This window comes from Myxocyprinus asiaticus, chromosome 4, assembly GCF_019703515.2.
Source record: "Myxocyprinus asiaticus isolate MX2 ecotype Aquarium Trade chromosome 4, UBuf_Myxa_2, whole genome shotgun sequence".
Taxonomy (NCBI): domain Eukaryota; kingdom Metazoa; phylum Chordata; class Actinopteri; order Cypriniformes; family Catostomidae; genus Myxocyprinus; species Myxocyprinus asiaticus.
The window spans coordinates 50,971,240-50,993,304 of NC_059347.1; the positions used below are offsets into that span (position 1 = coordinate 50,971,240).

The following is a 22,065-nucleotide window of genomic DNA, read 5'->3' on the forward strand; positions in this document are numbered from 1 at the left end:
TTGATCAGCGCCATTTGGGTAATTTCTGTTATCATTATGATGTAAAAAGGAGCCAAACAACTATGTGATGATAAATGGCTTCATATGATCACTATCCTTAAATAAAAGACAGTTTTTTTGCATGATCAGTCATATTTTCAAAATCAATGCCAAAATTTCACAATTTCTGCCAGGGTATGCAAACTTTTGAGCACAACTGTAATTACTTTGTAACTACAAATCTCCACTTTCACTTTCACATTCTTCTTGTGTTTTGGCAATACGCATTCTTCTTGCATATTGCCACCTACTGGGCAGGGAGGAGAATTTATAGTAAAAAAAAAAAAAGAAAAAAACACCTATCATATAGCTTCTAAACACATGGATTTAACCACTGGAGTGTTATGAATTACCTTTATGCTGATTTTATCTCCTTTTTGAAGCTTCAATTGCCTGGCCACCATTCACTTGCGTTGTGAGGACCTACAAAGCTCAAATATTCTTCTAAAAGTCTTTGTTTGTGTTCAGCAGAAGAAAGAAATTCACACATCTGGGATGGCATGAGGGTGAGAAAATGATGAGAGAATTTTTGTGTGAACTATTCCTTTAACTTGTATTGAACTCAAAATATTCCTTTAAAATATGCTGCTTTGTCAGAAATCAATACCAGTATTCATGATCCAGTATCCATTCATGAGATTGTATTTTGTTTATGTTGAATTTTGTAAGTGATGTTTCCTAAACAATTTCATTATTCATGTCGTTTACACTTTATTGTCTTTGCTCTTTCTACTGAGTTTTATGTTCATTGTATAACTGGGTTGAGGGTCCTTTTAAGAGTGACTAACATTAGGCTGCATGATTTGATCCAGGCAAAAATATGATTTTGGAACTATTAGCCCAAGACCATGACATGCACACCTCAAATATCTGTACTTCTTTTCTGATATTTTCTCTACATAGAGAGGACCTGGGTCAAGGTAAAGTCAACGGGCAACTAAAGGGCCAAGCACGTGACTGCCATCTAGGGACACCTACTGGAACTCCACTGAGTCAAAAAAATGTCAGAAAGGTCACAGGCGTGGGTGGAACTACATATGAGATTTCCGTTTGATGGACAGCTAGAAGAGACACTGCCTGTGAGGAAAAGCACTGCCATAACAACATCACCTCCACTTGTGCTCAAGGAAAAGAGTTTCTCTTTCCTGATACTGTTCTTTAAAATTATACTTAAACTGACCAATCTGGAGGCACACTGTCTCTGTGGCAGGTCTGATCAGAGAAGATTTTGCATTGGCCCCTTCTTAGCTGAAGAGACGGCCCTGCAGCTTTCCGTGTGGCCCCATGTAAAATACAACTGGAATCACTTCGACAAAAGAGCATTGTGTGTTTTTGTGTGTGTCAGTCATCAGAGGACATTACACACATAAGAAAGTACTGGTTTACAAACTTATAATTGAAATGTAAAAAATACACCAATAAGGGCTGAATATGTACAGTGTCCGTTCTATTGTTTGTATAAAGGTCAAAGGTCACTTATTGAATGCAAAGGTGCTCAGTATGCAGATCTATTTCTGCAGTAACTGGTCTCAGTAACCTTTCCACACACTTGAATGTGGTTGTATATGTACACGCCATTACATTTTTACTATATTTCAATAATTATACTGATCTAACAATCAGGGTTTTTCCTCATTTCATCTCAAATACATTTGCCAGTTAATCTATCTGGCTCTAAACCAACCATAAGAGCACTTGTGTACATTAAAAACCTTCACAAAAGTTTTATTTTTTGAATATGGTGGTCATTTACTTATTTTCTAAAGTGAAACTATAAGCTGCCATAGAAATAAACATGTATGTAATATAAAAAAAATAAATAAAAAATAAGAAAATAAAAAAATAATAATAATAATAATTCAGTATGTTGACTGGATTCTGGCCATTATCACCAGTCTATTTAAACTTTCTTTCAAACTTTGTTTTACTTTGGAAAAGTATTTTATAGTGGAAAAGATGTAGAAGTTAATTTGTAATCTGAAACACCACTGTGTATTACCAGTACCGGCCACAGGTTAAAGCCATATTCAACCATGTTTTACAGTTAAATTTTTTGTCCTTTAAAACATTTGAAAAATATTTTGTAACATGAAGGAAGTGAGGAGTTAAATATGAATTATCCAGATGTACTGAAGGTCCACAATCTCCAAGTTTAAGCTGCATTATTTCTTCTATAATTTCCACTGATACATCTGTATAGATTTATAAACAAAAAAACTAAATGATGATAATCCATTGCTGCATCCCAAACAGGATTATACGAGTAAATCAACGCATTTACCCTTATCTATCTATCTGTCTATCTGTCTGTCTGTCTGTCTGTCTGTCTGTCTGTCTGTCTGTGTGTGTGTGTGTGTGTATATGTGTATATATATATATATATATATATATATATATATATATATATATGTACATATACACACGCACACACACACACATATATATATTGTGTTTTTTTTTTTTTTTTTAAACGCAACCTTCAATAGTTTGGTATACATCACTTTTTGGAAAATAATAATAATAATAATAATAATTATCAGAAGAGGGTGTATTTTAATTTTCATATTATAATTTATTTGTACAAATTAATTTGTATGCATTGCCATTTTGAGGTGTTTTTTAAAGATTTTTTTTTTTATTGTAGTGAAAGAATGTTGAATGAGTATGAAGCAATCTTATTATACGACAACGTTTTAGGAAATTTGTTTCAAGAATTATACTCAAAGTGAAAATGCCTTTTTGAAATTTGAAATGCTGGATCCATTTGAGATTTTATAAGTTTTAAGTTATCATAATAGAATACATATGACACATGATTATTGGTCCTTATATATATATATATATATGTATATATATACAACAGTTAGTTCCGGTCCTCGAATCTGATTGGACGAGAGACGTTCTACGAGTATTGATGGTCACACACCATCAGCACTCGGACGCTTCACTGTGTGTTTCACTCCACTTGTGTTTGTGCCGTTCTAAACTAGTGTAAGAGCAGTGCAGATGTGTTAAGAGCTACTGTATATGTGTCTCTTTACATTTTATTTTTTGACATTACATATGTTAGCCAGCACGTGACGGCAAAAGACCATTTTTATGTGTAATATAAGCCAGTTAGGTGACGTGAAGTTAGTCAGCGTCACTCATTGTTACATTCAACAGCACAATGTGATCGCTCGTATTACTACTACACTGCTAAAGCAAGGGAATAGCTTTAAACGGCTTTAAACTAACAACTTAAGCATTAAGGCTTATCACAGCTGAGAGACACAACAGATTGATTGATTACAGAACTCAAGGCGCTTACCTCTTACCAGAGTTTATTGGAGAGGAAATACTGTACAAAATGGCGGAGGACATTGCGGTTTCTATACCACCGGCTACCGTGAAATAGGGAGGAATACCCCCGCTTGAACGGCTATTTTTCCACTGAGAAAGTTGATCTTCAGAAAGCTGACAAACAGACTACAGCATCATCAACAGGTGATGGCACACGCTCCATCTCTCTCTCTCTCTCTCTCTCTCTCTCTCTCTACACACACACACACACACACACACACACACACACACACACACACACACACAAACACATTCTTGTTTCTCCAGTAACTTGTTAGAAACACCCCAAGCTGTGATACTAGTTCTAAAGTGACATTTTTGAATTACTAATGGAGGCTTGGACACATCATTTGTTTTGAATCAGCAATGGCAGATTCTGATCCGTCGCGTAAGAAAGTAGTTCCATGAACAAATGCGTTTTTTGTGACCGTACTCGGTTTTTCCTAATTTTTTAAAATGTACTTGTTCATTGAACTGTTGTATATAAGCAATATCACACTCACAATAGTGCTATATGGCCCTAAATCAGCACTGCTGTGATTACCTTTGGTACTGCGGCCGAATCACAGCAGTGCTGATGTAGAACCATATCGCACTCTTGCTCGTGTGATATTGCTTAAGTAAAAGGTATTAATTGCTCATTGCCTCTTTTGTCGCTTTTTCATGATTCAGTTCTGGAATATCCAACATGCTCTTGTGATAAATACAAGCAAGGGATGTTTAATTTTGATATAATGTAATAGGGAATTCAGAAAACCTTTGTTTCACATTTCCTTTCACTTTCAACATTGGTTGCAAATATAAGTATGATAAAGTTGTGTGTAAAAATAACTTCAATTTCACTTTTACATGTTCCCCCACTTGATTCATGTTCAGGGGTTTCACATATTTTGAGACAAAGTTCAATGTAATTGTAACCATATCAAATGCATAATAAGGGGTTTTTCCTCTCTATCTTATTTAAATTTTAAAAGGTTAGCCCAAACGTCATCCAACATAAAATGATTGTGAAGTCCGTACTTCTTTTCAAGAAACAGATCTCTGGATTTGTCATGGTAGTGCAAAAGATGCTGATTAGAATTTTAAAAATGACAAAAATCTGTAAATGTAATAATTTTTATTTTTCATAAAAAATGGGCAACACAGGTGAAATGGCAAAGAAAAATAGGCAAACAGTTGACAGCTAAACTTCACACTGTGGCCTGTCTCATAATGTAAGGTGGTCATAAAGGCCAAACAATTTTATAAGGAGCATTTTGGAGTAAAGTGTTAATCCATGTTATTGATAACATATAGAAAAGAGAACAGTGTGATCTTGCAGACTGATAAAGCAGCAGACTATGGGAGTGACCCAAATTTCTCTGCTGCTCATCAGATGTCTTTTCAAGGAATATCGTTGTGATTTCCTCACAGATCTGCCTTAGGGGTCTAAGAGACTATAAAATGCATGCACTGACAAACAGAATGCAAATAATTTGGGTGGAAAGGCTTTTACAGTTTGGTAGTCTCCATTTCTGTGAATGTTTCACTTTGTTAGGCCACATAGCACCATCGCTCCTGATGGCTAAGTACTCTGTTCTTCACTTCCGCTGTCTGGCACAGCGTCACCTTCTGTTCAAATGTAACAAGTGTACAGTTTAAGAAAAAAAACAACTATGGGACTTATTTGTGTGATGAAGTATTTCAATCAGATGCAATGAAGACCTTATAGTTTCATATCAAGGTACATCTATTATTTTTCATCATCAAGGAAAAAAAAAAACAATAAAGTCTTGAACGTTCATTTTTGTCTTATCTTTATTCATTCCACTGTCCATTATAACCAATTAGTGTGGCAGGAGATAAGACTTCAGTTGGGTTAAAATTGTGTGCTTAAGAGTTTATTTTATATACACTATCGGTCAAAAGTTTAGGGTCACTTACTCATTCTTTATTATTATTATTTTTCATATTTAAGGATAATAGTAAAGTCATCAAAACTATGGAAGAACAGAAATGGAACTATAGGAATTGTGTTGTGACTAAAAAAATTCAAAATAAATCAAAACTGTGTTATATTTTAGCATCTTCAAAGTAGTCACCCTTTACCTAGAATTTGCAGACATGTACTCTTGACATTTTCTCAACCAACTTCTTGAGGTATCACCCTGGGATGCTTTTTAAACAGTATTGAAGGAGTTCCCATCTATGTTGGGCACTTATTGGCTGCTTAACTTTATTATTCGGTCCAAATCATCCATTTCAAAAAAAATTTTTTTTTAAATACATTTTTAGTTTTATAATGAAATAAATGAATATGGTAGCACAATTATATTTTTGTCTACAAAACTAATTTCAAACATTTAAGCATACGCCTTCAGATCAAAAGGTTTTTAAGATAATGAGAAACATTTCAGTCAAGTGACCCCAAACTTCTGACCGGTATATACCGTATATTCTGTATAACAGAATAACAGAAGGTTGTTTTTTAATAAAATTATATAAAAATAAAAAAAAAAGGTGGTGAGAAGGCATTTACCCTACACCTGGGGTAAAAAGTGGTACATGATAGCTGTGCGGTATGTGTAAACCTCACTCCCCTGGCCTCAAGAGGCGCACTAGCGACTGACACTAGAGGCTGTGGCCTTTAGCCTCCTTGTTTTTGTGCCTACCTCCCATTCCAGCTGACGCCAATTTGAATCCCGCTCAGAGCGGGTCGACCAAGACCGGTTACAGTGATGCCATGACCCGAATGGGAGTGAGGTTTAGGGGGGTGAGTGTAACAGGAGCCAACTGGTACATGATAGCTGTGCGGTATGTGTAAACCTCACTCCCCTGGCCTCAAGAGGCGCACTAGCGACTGACATTAGAGGCTGTAGCCTTTAGCCTCCTTGTTAGCGCGCCCGCCTCCCATGCCGGAGATGCTGGTTTGAATCCCACTCAGAGCTGGTCGAGCAGGACTGGTTACAGTGGTGTTGTGTCCTGGATGGGAGTGAGGTTCAGGTGGTGAGTGTAACGGGAGCCAGCTGGAAAGTGATAGCTGTGCAGTGTGTGTAAACCTCACTCCCCTGGCCTCAAGAGGCACACTAGCGACTGATGCTGAGGCTGTAGCCTTTAGCATCCTTGTTTGCGTGCCTGCCTCCCATTCCAGCTGACGCCGGTTCGAATCCCGCTCGGAGTGGGTCGAGCAGGACTGCTTACACTCACTTGGGGTAAAATGCCCCCAGGGGGGTTGTTGGGATATAGTGTATATATATATATATATATATAGGCAATAGTTATTGGACATAATTTGTCAACTTATGCAAATACATTTGATACAGTAAGATGATTTTTTGATTAACAAAAATCAAATGTAAGCCCACTTTGAACATTTTTCATAACAAATCTATTCCCCACATTTAAGTCTCAAACAGGGACCTCCGGCATGGAAGGCAGGCAAGCTAACGAGGAAGCTAAAGGCTACCGCCTCTAGTGTCAGTCGCTAGTACGCCTCTTGAGGCCAGGGGAGTGAGGTTTGCACATACCACACAGCTATCACGTACCAGCTGATTCCCGTTACACAGGTAGGGGAGAGCGGGGCACAAACTAACGCAGTGCTTTTTGTAACACACATGATTTAGATGTTTCCACACACACTGGTAGTCAGAAATTCATTTGTTTACTTGTTGCCATATCAACATTGTGCTGAGAAAAAATTGCAGCAAAATTAACAAAAATAAAAAATGGAAGATATTGCCAGAAGTTAATTTTAAGGTAGTAAAAGTAAACTTTCATATGAAAGTTAAATTACATCTCTGTTTTTAGTGATAATTTAAAATGAGGCAAACTTGGAATCATTTTAATCTCCAATCTGTTAGCTATCATCTTGTATAATTTTTTTTAATTGTATCTACCCAGCAGAAGTGACAAGTTTAAATCCCAGTTGTGCTGATGGGGCACGTTGTAACACTGCGTTACAATGTGCCCCAATTAGAACAAACTAAATACTATTCCATGCTGTCAGAGGTGTAATTTACATAATTCCCCTTAATGATGTGTGTGTGTGTGTGTGTGTGTGTGTGTGTGTGTGTGTGTGTGTGTGTGTGTGTGTGTGTGTGTGTGTGTGTGTGATCAATCCATGCATTATTTTGGCCAATGCTGTGGTTTGTTGTGTATTTATGGTCAAGTGTCAAAATTATTGCTATAAAATACAGTCAGGGTTGGGGAGTAACGGAATACATGTAACGGGATTACGTATTTAAAATACAAAATATAAGTAACCGTATTCCACTACAGTTACAATTTAAATAATTGGTAATTAGAATACAGTTACATTCAAAAAGTATTTTGATTACTGAAGAGATTACTTTGCATTTTATTGTCATTTGTTTCATTTAATATTTAGTCCTTTCAGATGGAAAACATTTATACATATAAATGATGCGATCCAAAGTGCATTTTAACAGCGGTGAAACACTTTCTTATGATGTGTTACATTCATACGAGCAGACAGAGAAGTACGTTTGAAGTAAGTTTGGAGCACAAGAAATAGAAATAAACTTTGTGTAAATTGTCAGCTTTACGCTAAGCTAAAATGCTATTTCTAGCCATTTTACATGCACGTTACCAGGCAAGAAAAAAGAAAATTCACGTTAGATCATAATTTCTTTTTTTCTAGTAAGACCTTTGATATTAGGGCAAAAATCATATTCTTGATAAAAATGTTTGTATTGTTTTCCTGTAAAATTATCTAAAAATCCTTAAAACAAGATCAATTTGATTTATCTTCTTTTAGAAACAACACTGCATAAGATATTTAGGTTTTTCAGAGAATGTATTTTTAACGTGTATTTTATAGTCAAAACAAGTGAAAAAATCGACCAGTGCTGAAGAAGTAATCCAAAGTATTTAGAGTACGTCACTGACCTTGAGTAATCTAACGAAATACTTTACAAATTACATTTTTACAGCATGTATTCTGTAATCTGTAGTGGAATACATTTCAAAACTAACCCTCCCAACCCTGAATACTATATATTCCAAAGTTAATAAATCGCTTATATTGACTAGGCTGGGTTTCCCGAAGCACTTAGTAGAACATTAGTAGAGCTTAAATAGTACTTAATCTCTAAGACATGTTTCCCAAAAGCATCATTATCTAAGTAGTTTGTATAAACATTCGTAAATTAACGAGAGTTTTGAACCGCTCTTAAGTCCATTAAGTGCAACTTAAACATATCTCTGCCATTTTTCACAGTTTATCAAACACAATGGGACAATTAAAAAATGTTATTAATATTTTGATAATTGGAAATCCATTGTAAACAGGGGTGGATCTGGGAGGGGGGAGGGGGGGTTTGCAGTGTCCCTGTGTCAAGAGGCCTGGCTCCCCCAGTGGCACCCTTGGACATCTCAGACGTTTTATTGCTGTGGGTGGAATTTTCCAAGAATTTTGGAATTTTACGGTCCTTTACAAGCGCTAGTTAATGAAAGCTCATCGGAGCATTTTTAGGCATAATTCTCCAGCTACAAGCATTGAGTTAAATGTTTTATGCTGTATGATATAGTCATATATACTTTAACCTAATTGTGCTAATGATATCATTGAAAAATTGTCGCCACCAGAGAGTGTGGATAGGAGAAACCAAATGCCAAACAAATAACGAGCCAACAACATCTGGAGATAAGGTAGACGTTTCAGCTTTAGTTTCGTATCTTTGGACCTGGCAGCTCCAGTTCAACTTAATGTGGATTATACATGCTGGTGTAAATGTAAGTGTAAGTTGTTACTTTTATAGCACAATTTCCCACGTTATTATCGTGACACCCGATCTGGATCTAATTTTCTGCCTTACTGAATGCACCTGAGCCACACTCATTAGAGATCTCTCTTATTTGGCAAGCATTCATTATAAAATATTTTTTGTATGTGTATCTGTAAGGTTTTCATTTCTGGAACAATATACAGTACACACTTATGTTATAATGAGGTACACTACCGGTCAAAGTTTTGAAACACTTGACTGAAATGTTTCTCATGATCTTAAAAATCTTTTGATCTGAAGGCATATGCATAAATGTTTGAAATTAGTTTTGTAGACAAAAATATCATTGTGCCACCATATTAATTTATTTCATTATAAAACTAAAATGTAATTTAAATTGAAATTGATGACTTGGATAAAATAATAAAGAAAAGCAGCCAATAAGTGCCCAACATAGATGGGAACTCCTTCAATACTGTTTAAAAAGCATCCCAGGGTGATACCTCAAGAAGCTGGTTGAGAAAATGTCAAGAGTACATGTCTGCAAATTCTAGGCAAAGGGTGATTACTTTGAAGATGCTAAAATATAACACAGTTTTGATTTATTTTGGATTTTGTTTAGTCACAACATAATTCCCATAATTTCATTTATGTTATTCCATAGTTTTGATGACTTTACTATTATTCTAAAATGTGAAAAAAAATTATAATAAAGAATGAGTAAGTGTTTCAAAACTTTTGACCGGTGGTGTATTTCTTTCCACTGTCTTTAATTTCATATTTTGCACTGTACAATGCAGAAACAAGACAAATGTAGTGCAACATGTTTGGCAAAATAAACAATGAAGCGACTCATGAAACAGCACGCAGGAACAGATGTATAGAAACAGGTATGAAGAAACAGCAGCTAGCATTATACAGGGTCACACCTTACCTGCAATGGCAAATTTATTATGAATACACTTATAAACATAAAATTGGAACCCTTATAAACCACCCCACTAAAGCCCAAATAAATGAAAGCTGCAGCGTTGATCCTGCTGCTTCTCTTGCAAATGAAATGCAAGAGACGCACTAAATAGTTTACAGGCAGTGGTGTAGTAGTGTGAATTTATGAAGCTTAGTCAGACTGTCTGTCTTGCCAATGCTATCAGTTGTGCTCCCGCAGCTCCAAGCGCGTTTAGAGAGAATCTCCGTACACTTTTTAAAATAAAACAAAAAACACAATTCAATCAACGGTGCTACAGCATCGCGTTAGTAGATTAAAAGTTCCAAGTCAAAAGCCTACCCGTCCTTCTGGCGGCCATACTTATCATCACTTATTTTAGGTGGGCATACGCAAAATCCTAAGAGAGATAGGTGGGCATACAGTGTATGCCTGTGTATGCCCTAGACCTAGACTACACTACTGTTTACAGGGTAGATAACAAACACAAAGTCATCTTTATGAACACCATTTATCAATCAAATACTTAATGCGTGGCACACCAATCACAAGGGAGAGGCACACGTGTGCTCAATAATGGATAATTGAGCTTAATATTAGCAACCACTTTCTCTAATAAGAGGCGGACACCAAGCGTGCTCAATAAGGAATGCACAGACATTATAATGATAAAAAATAAATAAATAAATAAAAAAACACATTAAAGCTATCTTATTGGTCACTTATAATTACAATGCATGCAACTTTTTTAAACTCATAGTAATTGAGGTAGATACATGCATTTAAAAATTCACTTGTTATACTGGCCCATTTACCTGGGGCAGTGGTGGCTCAGCAGTTAAGGCTTTGGGTTACTGATCAGAAGGTTGGGGGTTCAAGCCCCAGCACTGCCAAAATGCCACTGTTGGGCCCTTGACCCTATCTGCTCCAGGGGCACCATATCATGGCTGACCCTGCACTCTGACCCCAGCCTAGCTGGGATATGTGGAAAAAAAAAATAATAATTTCACCATATATGTGCATATGTGTGATAAATAAATAAAAATAAATAAGTTAACTAGTGAATTGAAAAATGTGCCAAAAAATTCTTAAAATAATTTTAAAGGAAATGATGATGATTTACAAGACCTGTACATGCTGATTATAGCCTACCACTTAAATTCTAACCTAAAACCTTAATGTAGCCTATCATTCATTTTACCTAAGAATTTCACTGCATTAGTCATTCTAAAGAAAAGCATGGCAACATGGGTTAGTTTGTGGGTAAAACCAGAATGTTAGGGTGTATTGACTAATTGAAACATTTGTCATGAGCCTGTTTGTTTATATATTTAAATATATATATATATATATATATATATATATATATATATATATATATATATATATATATATATATTTTAATTTTTACTCATAATTTAATTTTTAATCTTTGGTTGTCTTTAAAACATTGCATGTCCGCAAATATTAAAACAGCTAATTATGTTTTATTTGTGTACAGGAGACATTTAAGTTATAATACAGCTGCCCCCCTACAAGCACACCAGCCCCTCCCCCTCCCCCAGATACAGTAGTAAACCACCAGGAGCACAAAGAACAAAATAATAATAATAATAATAATAAATTGCGGTACACTTAATAACAATTTCAATAAATATTCAAAATGCCATTGGCTCCAAATACATCTGTCCTTTATGTCAGAGAGAAAACGGAGAAAATATAATTCTGTTCAAGCTAGCCCCACAAAACTAAAGTAGCCTTAATGAAAACATAATCTCTTGAAATTTTTGACGTACATTAAAGGTAATTCCACCCACTAAAGCATTGAGCAATGGTATTAAGTGTTCCCATTCTCTCTCTTCTCGCTTATGTATATTTGATCTCTGCCGTCGTGCACGCGCACCGCCAGACCTCAGCAGTTGCTGCGCGCGTGTCCACGCTTTATGAAGGTGAATGGGGAGAGAAGACAAGTCCTAAGAGCGTCTCTGCCCGAGCTGAAGTGACTAAAATGGGGCTTCGCAGACTGACCATGACGTGGGTGTACATGACAGGCTGCCTTCTATGGGTGTCTGGATGTGTCGCGCAAAAAGTGAGTACAAGTGTGTGGCAGTAGTCCAATTTGCCTTGTGTTTGTATGTGATTTATTTCGGCTTGTCAGATATCGTAAAATGTTTACAGCGGGGATTATATAATATATAGTAGACCATACAGAATATATAGTAATTAAAACTACTTTAAACAGATGTTTTAATTTGTTTATCGGAAGCGTGGAGAAGGTGTGTGTTTTGTGATGAAACGTGGAGCAGCTTGTTGTGTGGTCCACGCGCGGTTCTGGCTGAGAGTTCGGCTGAGCGCGCGGTCACCTCAGCCCGAGTCAGCGGTTCTGCGTCAGATGGTTCCGTGAGCTCTGTAGTACAAGTAGCTGTTCAAATGTTAGCCTACAATTATACATCAACATTTTTTTCTTTTTTTTTTTTTTTGAGAATTCTTACGTTTCTTCATAAAAAAAAATTAAATAAAAATAATAATAATAAAAAATATAATAATTATTATAAATTATGCAGTAAATTAAATTTAATGTTACAATTATGTGTATTACAATTATACTTCTGCAGTGTATTTATGAATTCTTACCATAAAAAATGCAATTATAAAAACTAATTATTATTAGACTTTTATAGTTATAAATTATGCAATAACATACATTTTAATGTTACATTTATCTGCAAAGTGTATTCATCTTTTTATTATATAATATAAATATTAATTAAAATTTGTATTGTAAAATTATAAATGATGGAATAACATAAATGTTAATAATTAAATGATTAAATTTAAATTAAATTAAAAAATGAAATAAAATCTTTTTGTATGTATTTGCAATTTATTACTCTGCATGTGTTATTTGAGCACACTCATTATCACATGTTCTGTTGTTTTAGCACATTATATTTATTGTATTTATATTGTTCTGTACTGACTTTCTGGATAATTCATTAAGAAATGTATCCTATGAAGAAGCGTATCTGTCTGGAATACCCTAAGTGATTTTGCATACATTTTGGTGACCCAAAGCATCTAAAACCAACCCTTAAGTTATGTTATTTGAACAAACTTTGTTATTTGAATCTCATTACATCGTTTACTCTTTCACTATCATCTCATTATCAGAAGACTATTGCATTCTAATAGAAATAGGAAAGAAATCTACAAATAATGTTCGCTTGTGGACAGAGCTTGCAATCTATGCAGTACCGATTCAGTTCTATATAAACGGTCCTGATCTGCAGAGCATGCCATTTATATTCTCTTCAGCTCCACTGCATGCTCTATGCTGGCACATGAATAACCTGGTGTATCACTAAATAATGTGCAATTTCTGAACGTGTACACACATTAATCTACAGTTCAGAATCACTGTCAACACATCATTACATAGGCTGTACATTGTTTATGTAGGTCCTCGCATGCTGGGAAAAAGAGTTTGGGAAATGTGTTGTTGAGGGGAGGCTTACTGTATCCTTGATATGATTACCAGATTCCTGTGGAAAACCGGCTCCACAAATGCAATTAAACACATTGCTCTGTGGTTATTTCCACATGCCTTCTTTCACAAATACATATCACTTTCTCAAGGCATGGACATCATGTATTGATTCAATACAGTGCAGCATTAAAAACCATACTGAGATATGGACAGATACTGTAGATCATCAGCATGTTATCTTATGATCAGTTTTTTGTGCTGTTTAAACTGATGGTCTTGGCCTTTAAAAGGAACATTCTGTCATCATTTAATCACCCTCATGTTGTTCCAAAGCTGTGTGACTTACTGTCTAATTTGGAACATGAAAGGAGATCATTTAATCACCATTTAATTTCATTGCATCTTTTTTACATGCAATGAAAAGTGAATGGTGACTGAGACAAGCACTCTGTCGAACATCTCCTTTTGTGTACCACGGAAGAAAGAAAATCAACAAAATTTTCATTTTTTGGTTGAACTATCCATTTAAAGGTGGGATGAATATGTGCCATTATTTTACATTTGTACTATTATTCACTAACTGTTCTTTTTTTATTTTTGGGCGGGAAAGTGGTCACTATGACGGCTGTGCCACATGAGGACAAGGGCTATTTCTCTGAGGTGACGAGCTGTCAGATTCAGTCACGACTCTTTCTCCCTGAATGAGGCAGCTTTCAGAATTCAGAGAATTGCAAGCCGCCAACAAAGGCTTTATTGCTTTGTTGATGTGCGTAGCTTACTGAGTTGCTGACTGTGTGCACTGTGCAGAGGTGCTCAACGTCTCAGCAATTATCTGCCCCCTCTAAATGCTCTCTTTGTCCTCTTTCATATTAACTTCAATTTCGGAACTGCACAAATCAAGTTTGGAATTTGCTGCATGCCCCTTCCAACCAGAGGAACTTTTTTAATAAACTTCATGTCATATAAGAGAGGTTAAGATACTTGTCATGGGTTTGGTCTCTGAAGCAATGAAGAGAGGTTTTGTGCAGATCTGGCCCCTAGTCATCAATATTTTGGACAATGAATTGCATTCTCATTCCTGAGTTGGAAAACGCTGCGTGGGTCTGAAATTCCTGTGTGTATGCATGTATTTGTGTTTGCGTACCTATGCGAAGCACTTGCAATTGTGAATGATTTTTCTCAATTATTCAACCTCAGCTGACAAATAATGCTGCATCTCAACCACACAATTCTGTGATTTTCACTAAGTTTAAGTGGGAACTAACCACTAATGTGCATTTCCTGGCCAACAAAGCACATTTTGTGTGAATCTGGAAATGTGGCCTTTCACAAAAAACAATTTTTAATGGTTTGTTGAAACCAACCCTCAGAATTGCAGAAGAATTAGTCGAATGAGTTGTCAGGTCTTGGTGTGAATGATTACGAAAATGAAATATTATAGCTAGGATCACTCTGGAAAATTACTATTGTCTATTATAAACTATTATTAAACTATTATTTTCAGGGCCACCCTGCTGTGAAACTGATTGAGAATCAAAATTCTTCACAGTTTTAGTGCAGCATGCCACTTAACATTTGGATGAAAAATAAGAATTAAAGGAATATTCAGAATTCAGTGAAAGTTTTGGTCATTTGTGGCATAATGCTGATTACCGAAAAATATCATTTTGACTCGTCGCTCCTTTTCTTAAAAAAGCAAATATCAAGGTTACAGTGAGGCACTTACAATGGAAGTGAATTTGTCCAATTTGTGGAGAGTTTAAAGGTAGAAATGTGAAGTTTATAATTTAATAAAACCACTTTCATTAATTCTTCAGTTAAAACTCATGTATTAATTGAGCTGTACATTTTTTTTAAATTGTCATTTTTACATTCATCTGAGGGTTTACGGCGTTACATCGTCATGGCAACATAGTTGTAAAATTGGATATAACTTTCAAAGAAAAGGTAAGCGATTTTATCACTCTAGCCAGAATTTAGCTTTTTTTTTTTCTTTTTTTTTAAAGAAAAGGAGGGACAAGTCAAAATAATTTTTGGGGGGATCAACATTATGCCACAAATGCTGTCGATTGAGCTTAACTTGTATTGAACCCGGAATATTCCTTTAATCTATTATGTTTACGAACTGTTAACATTTCTGGATGGATCAGTGTCTTACCATTTAATTTAGAATAAAAATGTTATTTTTCTATTTTAGCTTGCCTTTTTGTAGTGTTCAGGACATATTTAAGTTGAGTTGAGTTATTGATGAAATATAATAAACAACGAATATCAAAGTGTTTATCTTAAAATATTTAATAAATAAAATGGTTATATTTGTGTTATATAGTGTTATATTGAGTATTTCATGTAGCAGAGCTATAAAAAGGTTTCCTCTGTCCTTAGAGAACTACTTTTTTCACTTACTACTGCTTGTCCAACTTTCTATAACTTTTGAGGTGACTAATGCTGAAACGTATTCATCCATGAATATTCAGTTATTGTTTGTCTCAATAAAGCTTTATGGGTTTGAAAGAAGAAAGGCATTTTCTTTGGGCACTGTCAAGTGATGTACAACAGCTTTTCACAACCAATAAATAGCTGTACTCCTCTCCCAGCCCCTTTACAGGGGCCCATAACATGTTTATGAGAGGCTCTTAGGGGTGTTTGTGCATTTGAGCGTGCATGTCTGGTAAAGGGGTTTAAGTTCTCTGCTCGCACAATTTCAGTAGTCATATTGTAAGAAAATATTAAAAACGTTGTGAAAACGTTCTGGAGCACAAAACAGGACAGGAAGAGAGTCTGTAGATATGAACTTTCAGTTTAATAGGTTATTCCTCTTCTCACGTTTAATTTTGAGTCACATATTTCTGTTGTTAAATAATATTGGTAAGGACAGCAAAGAATGATTTCTTTAAAAAAAAAAATGGAAATAGGAAGGACTATGAAGTGCCATGTTTACATTAAGGATGAAAGAAGGAACAGATGTGTATAACATGTAAAATACAAGTGGAAGTGACAGCATGGTGTTTTTGTCACATTGCAGCCCTTACTGTGAAATCTGTTGTTACCAGCAAGATCTTTGAGTTTATCTGGCACTGTTTTACTTGTGCTTATGCAATGAGTCAGATACAGTTTGTTTGTTTGCACATTGAGGCTCATTTTTCAGTTCAAGATTCAAGTTGTTGTAGCAGTTTAAAGAAGGAATAGATTGTGTCATTCAAATTGAACAAAACTACACATAAAAGTCTTTAAAAATATAAATATACAAAAAAGTAAATGAGATGGTTTTAGATCATGCCCTCAGAATTTGTTCTTTCTTTGCTTTTTCTTTCTTTCGCGCTCTTTCCCTCTCTTTCACTCTTTCATTTGCTTCATCTTTCATGCTTTCACTTCTTTCTTTTCTTTCTTTCTGGCTTTGCTTTGTATGCATATAAGGATACAATTGGAGAATTTTGTCAAGCTTATGTTTTTTTTTTTCTCCCCTTTTTCTCCCCAATTTGGAATGCGCATGTGGAGGCTTCAGCCTGTTCTCCGTGGCATCCATGCACATCTCACCACGTGCCCCACCGAGAGCGAACCACATTATAGTGACCATGAGGAGGTTACCCCATGTGACTCTACCCTCCCTAGCAACCGGGCCAATTTGGTTGCTTAGGAGACCTGGCTAGAGTCACTCAGCACACCCTGGATTCGAACTCGCGACTCCAGGTGTGGTAGTCAGCGTCTTTACTCGCTGAGCTACCTAGGCCCCCTAAGCTTATGTTTTTAAGAATTACAACCAAGTATACCAAGGTGATACAAAATGGCATCGGGGCACACAAACTTCAGTACTTCCCTTAGTGGAGGAGTTCACAATTCTCGGGGTCTTGTTCACGAGTAAGGGTAAACTGGAGCATGAAATTGACAGGCGGATCGGTGCAGCAGCGGAAGTAAACCGGACCATGGTGGTGAAGAGGGAGATGAGTCCATGGGCGAAGCTCTCAGTTTACCAGTCAATCTATGTTCCTGCCCTCACCTATTGTCATGAGGTTTGGGAAGTGGCCGAAAGAAAGAGGTCGAAATGAGCTTTCTTCACGGGGTGGCTGGGCTCACCCTAAGAGATAGGGTGCGAAGCTCAGACATCCGGGAGAGGCTTGGAGTAGACCTGCTAGCCCTCCGCATTGAAAGGAGCCAGTTGAGGTGGTTCGGGCATCTGGTCAGGGTGCCTCCTGGGCACCTTCTAAAGGAGGTGTTCCGGGCATGTCCAACTGGGAAGAGACCCAGGGGCAGACCCAGAACATGCTGGAGAAATTACATCTCTCGGCTGGCCTGGGAATGCCTTGCGATCCCCAGTAAGAGCTGGATGACGTGGCTAGGGAAAAGGACGTATGGACTGTCTTGCTGAGTCTGCTGCCACCACGACCCGGATCCAGATAAACGGAGGAAAATGGATGGATGGATAGATAAAAAAATGTTTCCGATTTTTCACACCTGAATTATGTTGTGCTATATGAACTATTATTGATATTGTGAGGTAAATGGTGTGAGGACAACCCTGTACTTATATTACATGGTCAAAAACTGTAAGATTGTTTGAGCTTAGTTTCAGACATATGCAATTTGACCATTATTTCAAAGCACCACAAGTGAAGCCCTTTTAACTTAAGTTCTTAACTCCTGAATTTTATATAGCCTAATGTAGTTGGCAGTAAAAAAAAAAAAAATATGATACCTGATAACTTGTCAAAGATCTTCCATGTAGACAAGCATCTGTAAATTTGTGTGTCTGATTGGCAAAGGTGAAGAGGGTCGTCAGATCCCTTTAGATATAGCACAAGTAGGGCACAATAGCCAACGGGACTTTATGTAAATGTCTTCTACTTATTACGCCTGTTTCATTTAAATGCTATCTAACCAAACAGCAAAGCCTTCCAATGTCCCCTTTGAGAGAAAATATAACTTTACTAATTACGCCATGCCAGTGCGGGTCTATGATGTAACAACGTTGGGATGTTTGGCATTATAAGAATGCCCCATTTCCTTGTCCACACTGTGGTACTTTGTACACCATTCATGTGAAGTCTACCATGCATTGTACCAGCAGATAATCTAGTATTATGGTGGAGCCACAGTAATGACCCAATTCCTGTCATACAGAGAGGGAGGCACTTCAAAAATCTCTGTGCAAATCACTGCCAAATCTTTTCTTTTTGTTGTCTTTTGAAATTAAAAATGATCACGATGGACTTGAAATGATTTTCCAAAGCGCATATTTTTGTAATTTTTTTAACTCAAAAGGAACCCCCCCCCCCGGAATAAACGTAATCCAGTTTAATCATGCTCTCCAAGTCTTCTGTAGCCATGTGTTGCTTTGTGGGTGGAACAGACCAAAATGTATGTCCTTCTGACATGACGGTATTTGTCCACTGGCATGTGGTGAGTGAAGCTAAGTGGATGTTTTTAATTCATTCCAAATAAATAAATTGAAAACACCCGATCAGCTTCACTCACCACACGCCAGTAGACACATATGGTAACACTCAAATCTCACACTCATTTAAACTTTTAGAAATTGTTGCTCAGCAAGCGTTAGGACAGGTTTGACTTCAGTGATGTAAACTGCCATTGCGACATGTTATGTATACTTATTTTTCACTTTTTACAGTTTAGTTTTTTTCTCTTTCCCATAAGTGTGCATTGCTTAAGTTTCCTGTTGTGTTAACCTGAACTCGGCTTACTTTATATACCAGCAGTGAGTGGCATTTGACCGGCTCAAATGTCAGGCATGCAATTGTTAGTGTAGTAGCACATGAACTCGAGGTACATTTTGGACAGCTTTAAACAAAAGGATCTCTGTTAGCTGCGTTTGATAAACTGAGTGGGGAAAAATATGGAGAAAGAATAAAGGGTAGAAGAGTAACAGAAGAACATTCTTTGGACCATGTTGATCAGATTTTTTGTGGTTTTGTCCATTTAAGGAGGCTTTTGCACTTATTTTGCTTTGTCCTAAAACAAGAAATGTTTTTGGAGATCAGGAGGCCAAAAATGTTGCAAAAATAAACCGTCTAAGAAATTTACAGGTGGACAATGCAATCAGTGCTAACTTTTCCTCAGTCAGCCAGGTTTATTTACATATGACATATCTGAGTGAACAGGATATTCAATGAGAATAAAAATTTTTGTGTGGGACACAGTCAGGAAGTGATTGTGAAAAGTGGGCATTTCATGGCAGAAGGGTGGAAGATCTGAATGTGAGTTTGAAGTTGATTTATAAAGAGGATGAAAATTGTGTTGTAGGAGTCAGGCCATATTTATTTAAACCTCTGCCTCCTGGGAATCAAGATGGTGGACATGTCCTGGGCCATGTAATGCTCCTTTTTCAAATCAATTTGTATTTGCCATTGTTGCCGTTACCTTTATTACCGCTTTATCTTTTGACAAGATTCAGAAAGACTGCATTACGTACAAAAGTAGCTTAAACAGTGCCTAAATGACTATTTTGTTATTGGCTATAGATGTCAGCCAGAAAGGAAGTTATTTCAATGGTGGAGCAAGTTATTAACATGAATAAAAGGTGCACAATAATACCAGGAACGTGTAGTAACCCTTAAATGCATACCTTGGGTCTTTAGTGAGCCGGGACCTTATTTCCCCTTTTTTTACCTCATAAATGTTTTTGTTTTTTTAAGAGTTATGCCCCCACTTATTTAGTGTTCCTCAACCATTATTTTTTGAATCGTCTAACAAAAATAAATAAAAATAAATTGCAAATATATATATATATATATATATATATATATATATATATTATATATGTGTGTGTGTGTGTGTGTGTGTGTGTGTGTGTATATATATACACACATACATATATATACAGTGCATCCGGAAAGTATTCACAGCGCTTCACTTTTTCCACATTTTGTTATGTTACAGCCTTATTCCAAAATGGATTAAATTCATTATTTTCCTCAAAATTCTACAAACAATACCCCATAATGACAATGTGAAAGAAGTTTGTTTGAAATCTTTGCAAATTTATAAAAAATAAAAAAAAAAAGAAAAAGAAAAAAAATCACATGTACATAAGTATTCAAAGTGCTCAATACTTTGTTGAAGCACCTTTGGCACCAATTACAGCCTCAAGTCTTTTTGAGTATGATGCTACAAGCTTGGCACACCTATTTTTGGGCAGTTTCTCCCATTCTTCTTTGCAGGACCTCTCAAGCTCCATCAGGTTGGATGGGGAGCGTTGGTGCACAGCCATTTTCAGATCTCTCCAGAGATGTTCAATTGGGTTAAAGTCTGGGCTCTGGCTGGGCCACTCAAGGACATTCACAGAGTTGTCCCGTAGCCACTCCTTTGTTATCTTGGCTGTGTGCTTAGGGTCATTGTCCTGTTGGAAGATGAACCTTCGCCCCAGTCTGAGGTCCAGAGCGCTCTTGAGCAGGTTTTCATCAAGGATGTCTCTGTACATTGCTGCATTCATCTTTCCCTCGATCCTGACTAGTCTCACAGTTCTTGCCACTGAAAAACATCCCCACAGCATGATGCTGCCACCACCATGCTTCACTGTAGGGATGGTATTGGCCAGGTGATGAGCGGTGCCTGCTTTCCTCCAGACATGACGCTTGCCATTCAGGCCAAAGAGTTCAATCTTTGTTTCTCATGGTCTGAGATTCCTTCAGGTGCCTTTTGGCAAACTCCAGGTGGGCTGTCATGTGCCTTTTACTGAGGAGTGGCTTCCGTCTGGCCACTCTACCATACAGACCTGATTGGTGGAGTGCTGCAGAGATGGTTGTTCTTCTGGAAGGTTCTCCTCTCTCCACAGAGAAACGCTGGAGCTCTGTTGGAGTGACCATCGGGTTCTTGGTCACCTCCCTGACTAAGGCCCTTCTCCCCCGACCGCTCAGTTTGGCCGGGCGGCCAGCTCTAGGAAGAGTCCTGGTGGTTCCAAACTTCTTCCATTTACGGATGATGGAGGCCACTGTGCTCATTGGGACCTTCAATGCTGCAGAAATTTTTCTGTACCCTTCCCCAGATCTGTGCCTCAATACAATCCTGTCTCGGAGGTCTGCAGACAATTCCTTGGACTTCATGGCTTGGTTTGTGCTCTGACATGCACTGTTAACTGTGGGACCTTATATAGACAGGTGTGTGCCTTTCCAAATCATGTCCAATCAACTGAATTTACCACAGGTGGACTCCGATCAAGTTGTAGAAACATCTCAAGGATGATCAGTGGAAACAGGATGCACCTGAGCTCAATTTTGAGTGTCATGGCAAAGACTGTTAATATTTATGTACATGAGATTTTTGTTTTGTTTTTATTTTTAATAAATTTGCAAAGATTTCAAACTAACTTCTTTCACGTTGTCATTATAGGGTATTGTTTGTAGAATTTTGAGGAAAATTTTGAATTTAATCCATTTTGGAATAAGGCTGTAACATAACAAAATGTGGAAAAAGTGAAGCGTTGTGAATACTTTCCGGATGCACTGTGTATATATATGCGTATATTTTTTTCTTATTGTTTAATTACCAAAAGTGTACAAGGTCTTTAGTGA

At 36.8% G+C, this 22,065-nt stretch overlaps 2 protein-coding genes across 2 annotated transcripts in view; both read left to right on the forward strand.

Annotated features, from left to right (window-relative positions):
• Positions 1-2,381, forward strand: part of zdhhc8b (zinc finger DHHC-type palmitoyltransferase 8b) — a 105,814-nt gene extending 103,433 nt beyond the window's left edge. The window contains exon 11 of the mRNA XM_051694179.1: positions 943-2,381. Coding sequence (XP_051550139.1) covers positions 943-1,093 — 151 coding nt within the window. The 3' untranslated portion in view covers positions 1,094-2,381. The remainder of the gene's footprint in view (positions 1-942) is intronic.
• Positions 2,382-11,987: 9,606 nt separating this feature from the next.
• Positions 11,988-22,065, forward strand: part of LOC127435315 (uncharacterized) — a 28,963-nt gene continuing 18,885 nt past the window's right edge. The window contains exon 1 of the mRNA XM_051688710.1: positions 11,988-12,142. Coding sequence (XP_051544670.1) covers positions 12,062-12,142 — 81 coding nt within the window. The 5' untranslated portion in view covers positions 11,988-12,061. The remainder of the gene's footprint in view (positions 12,143-22,065) is intronic.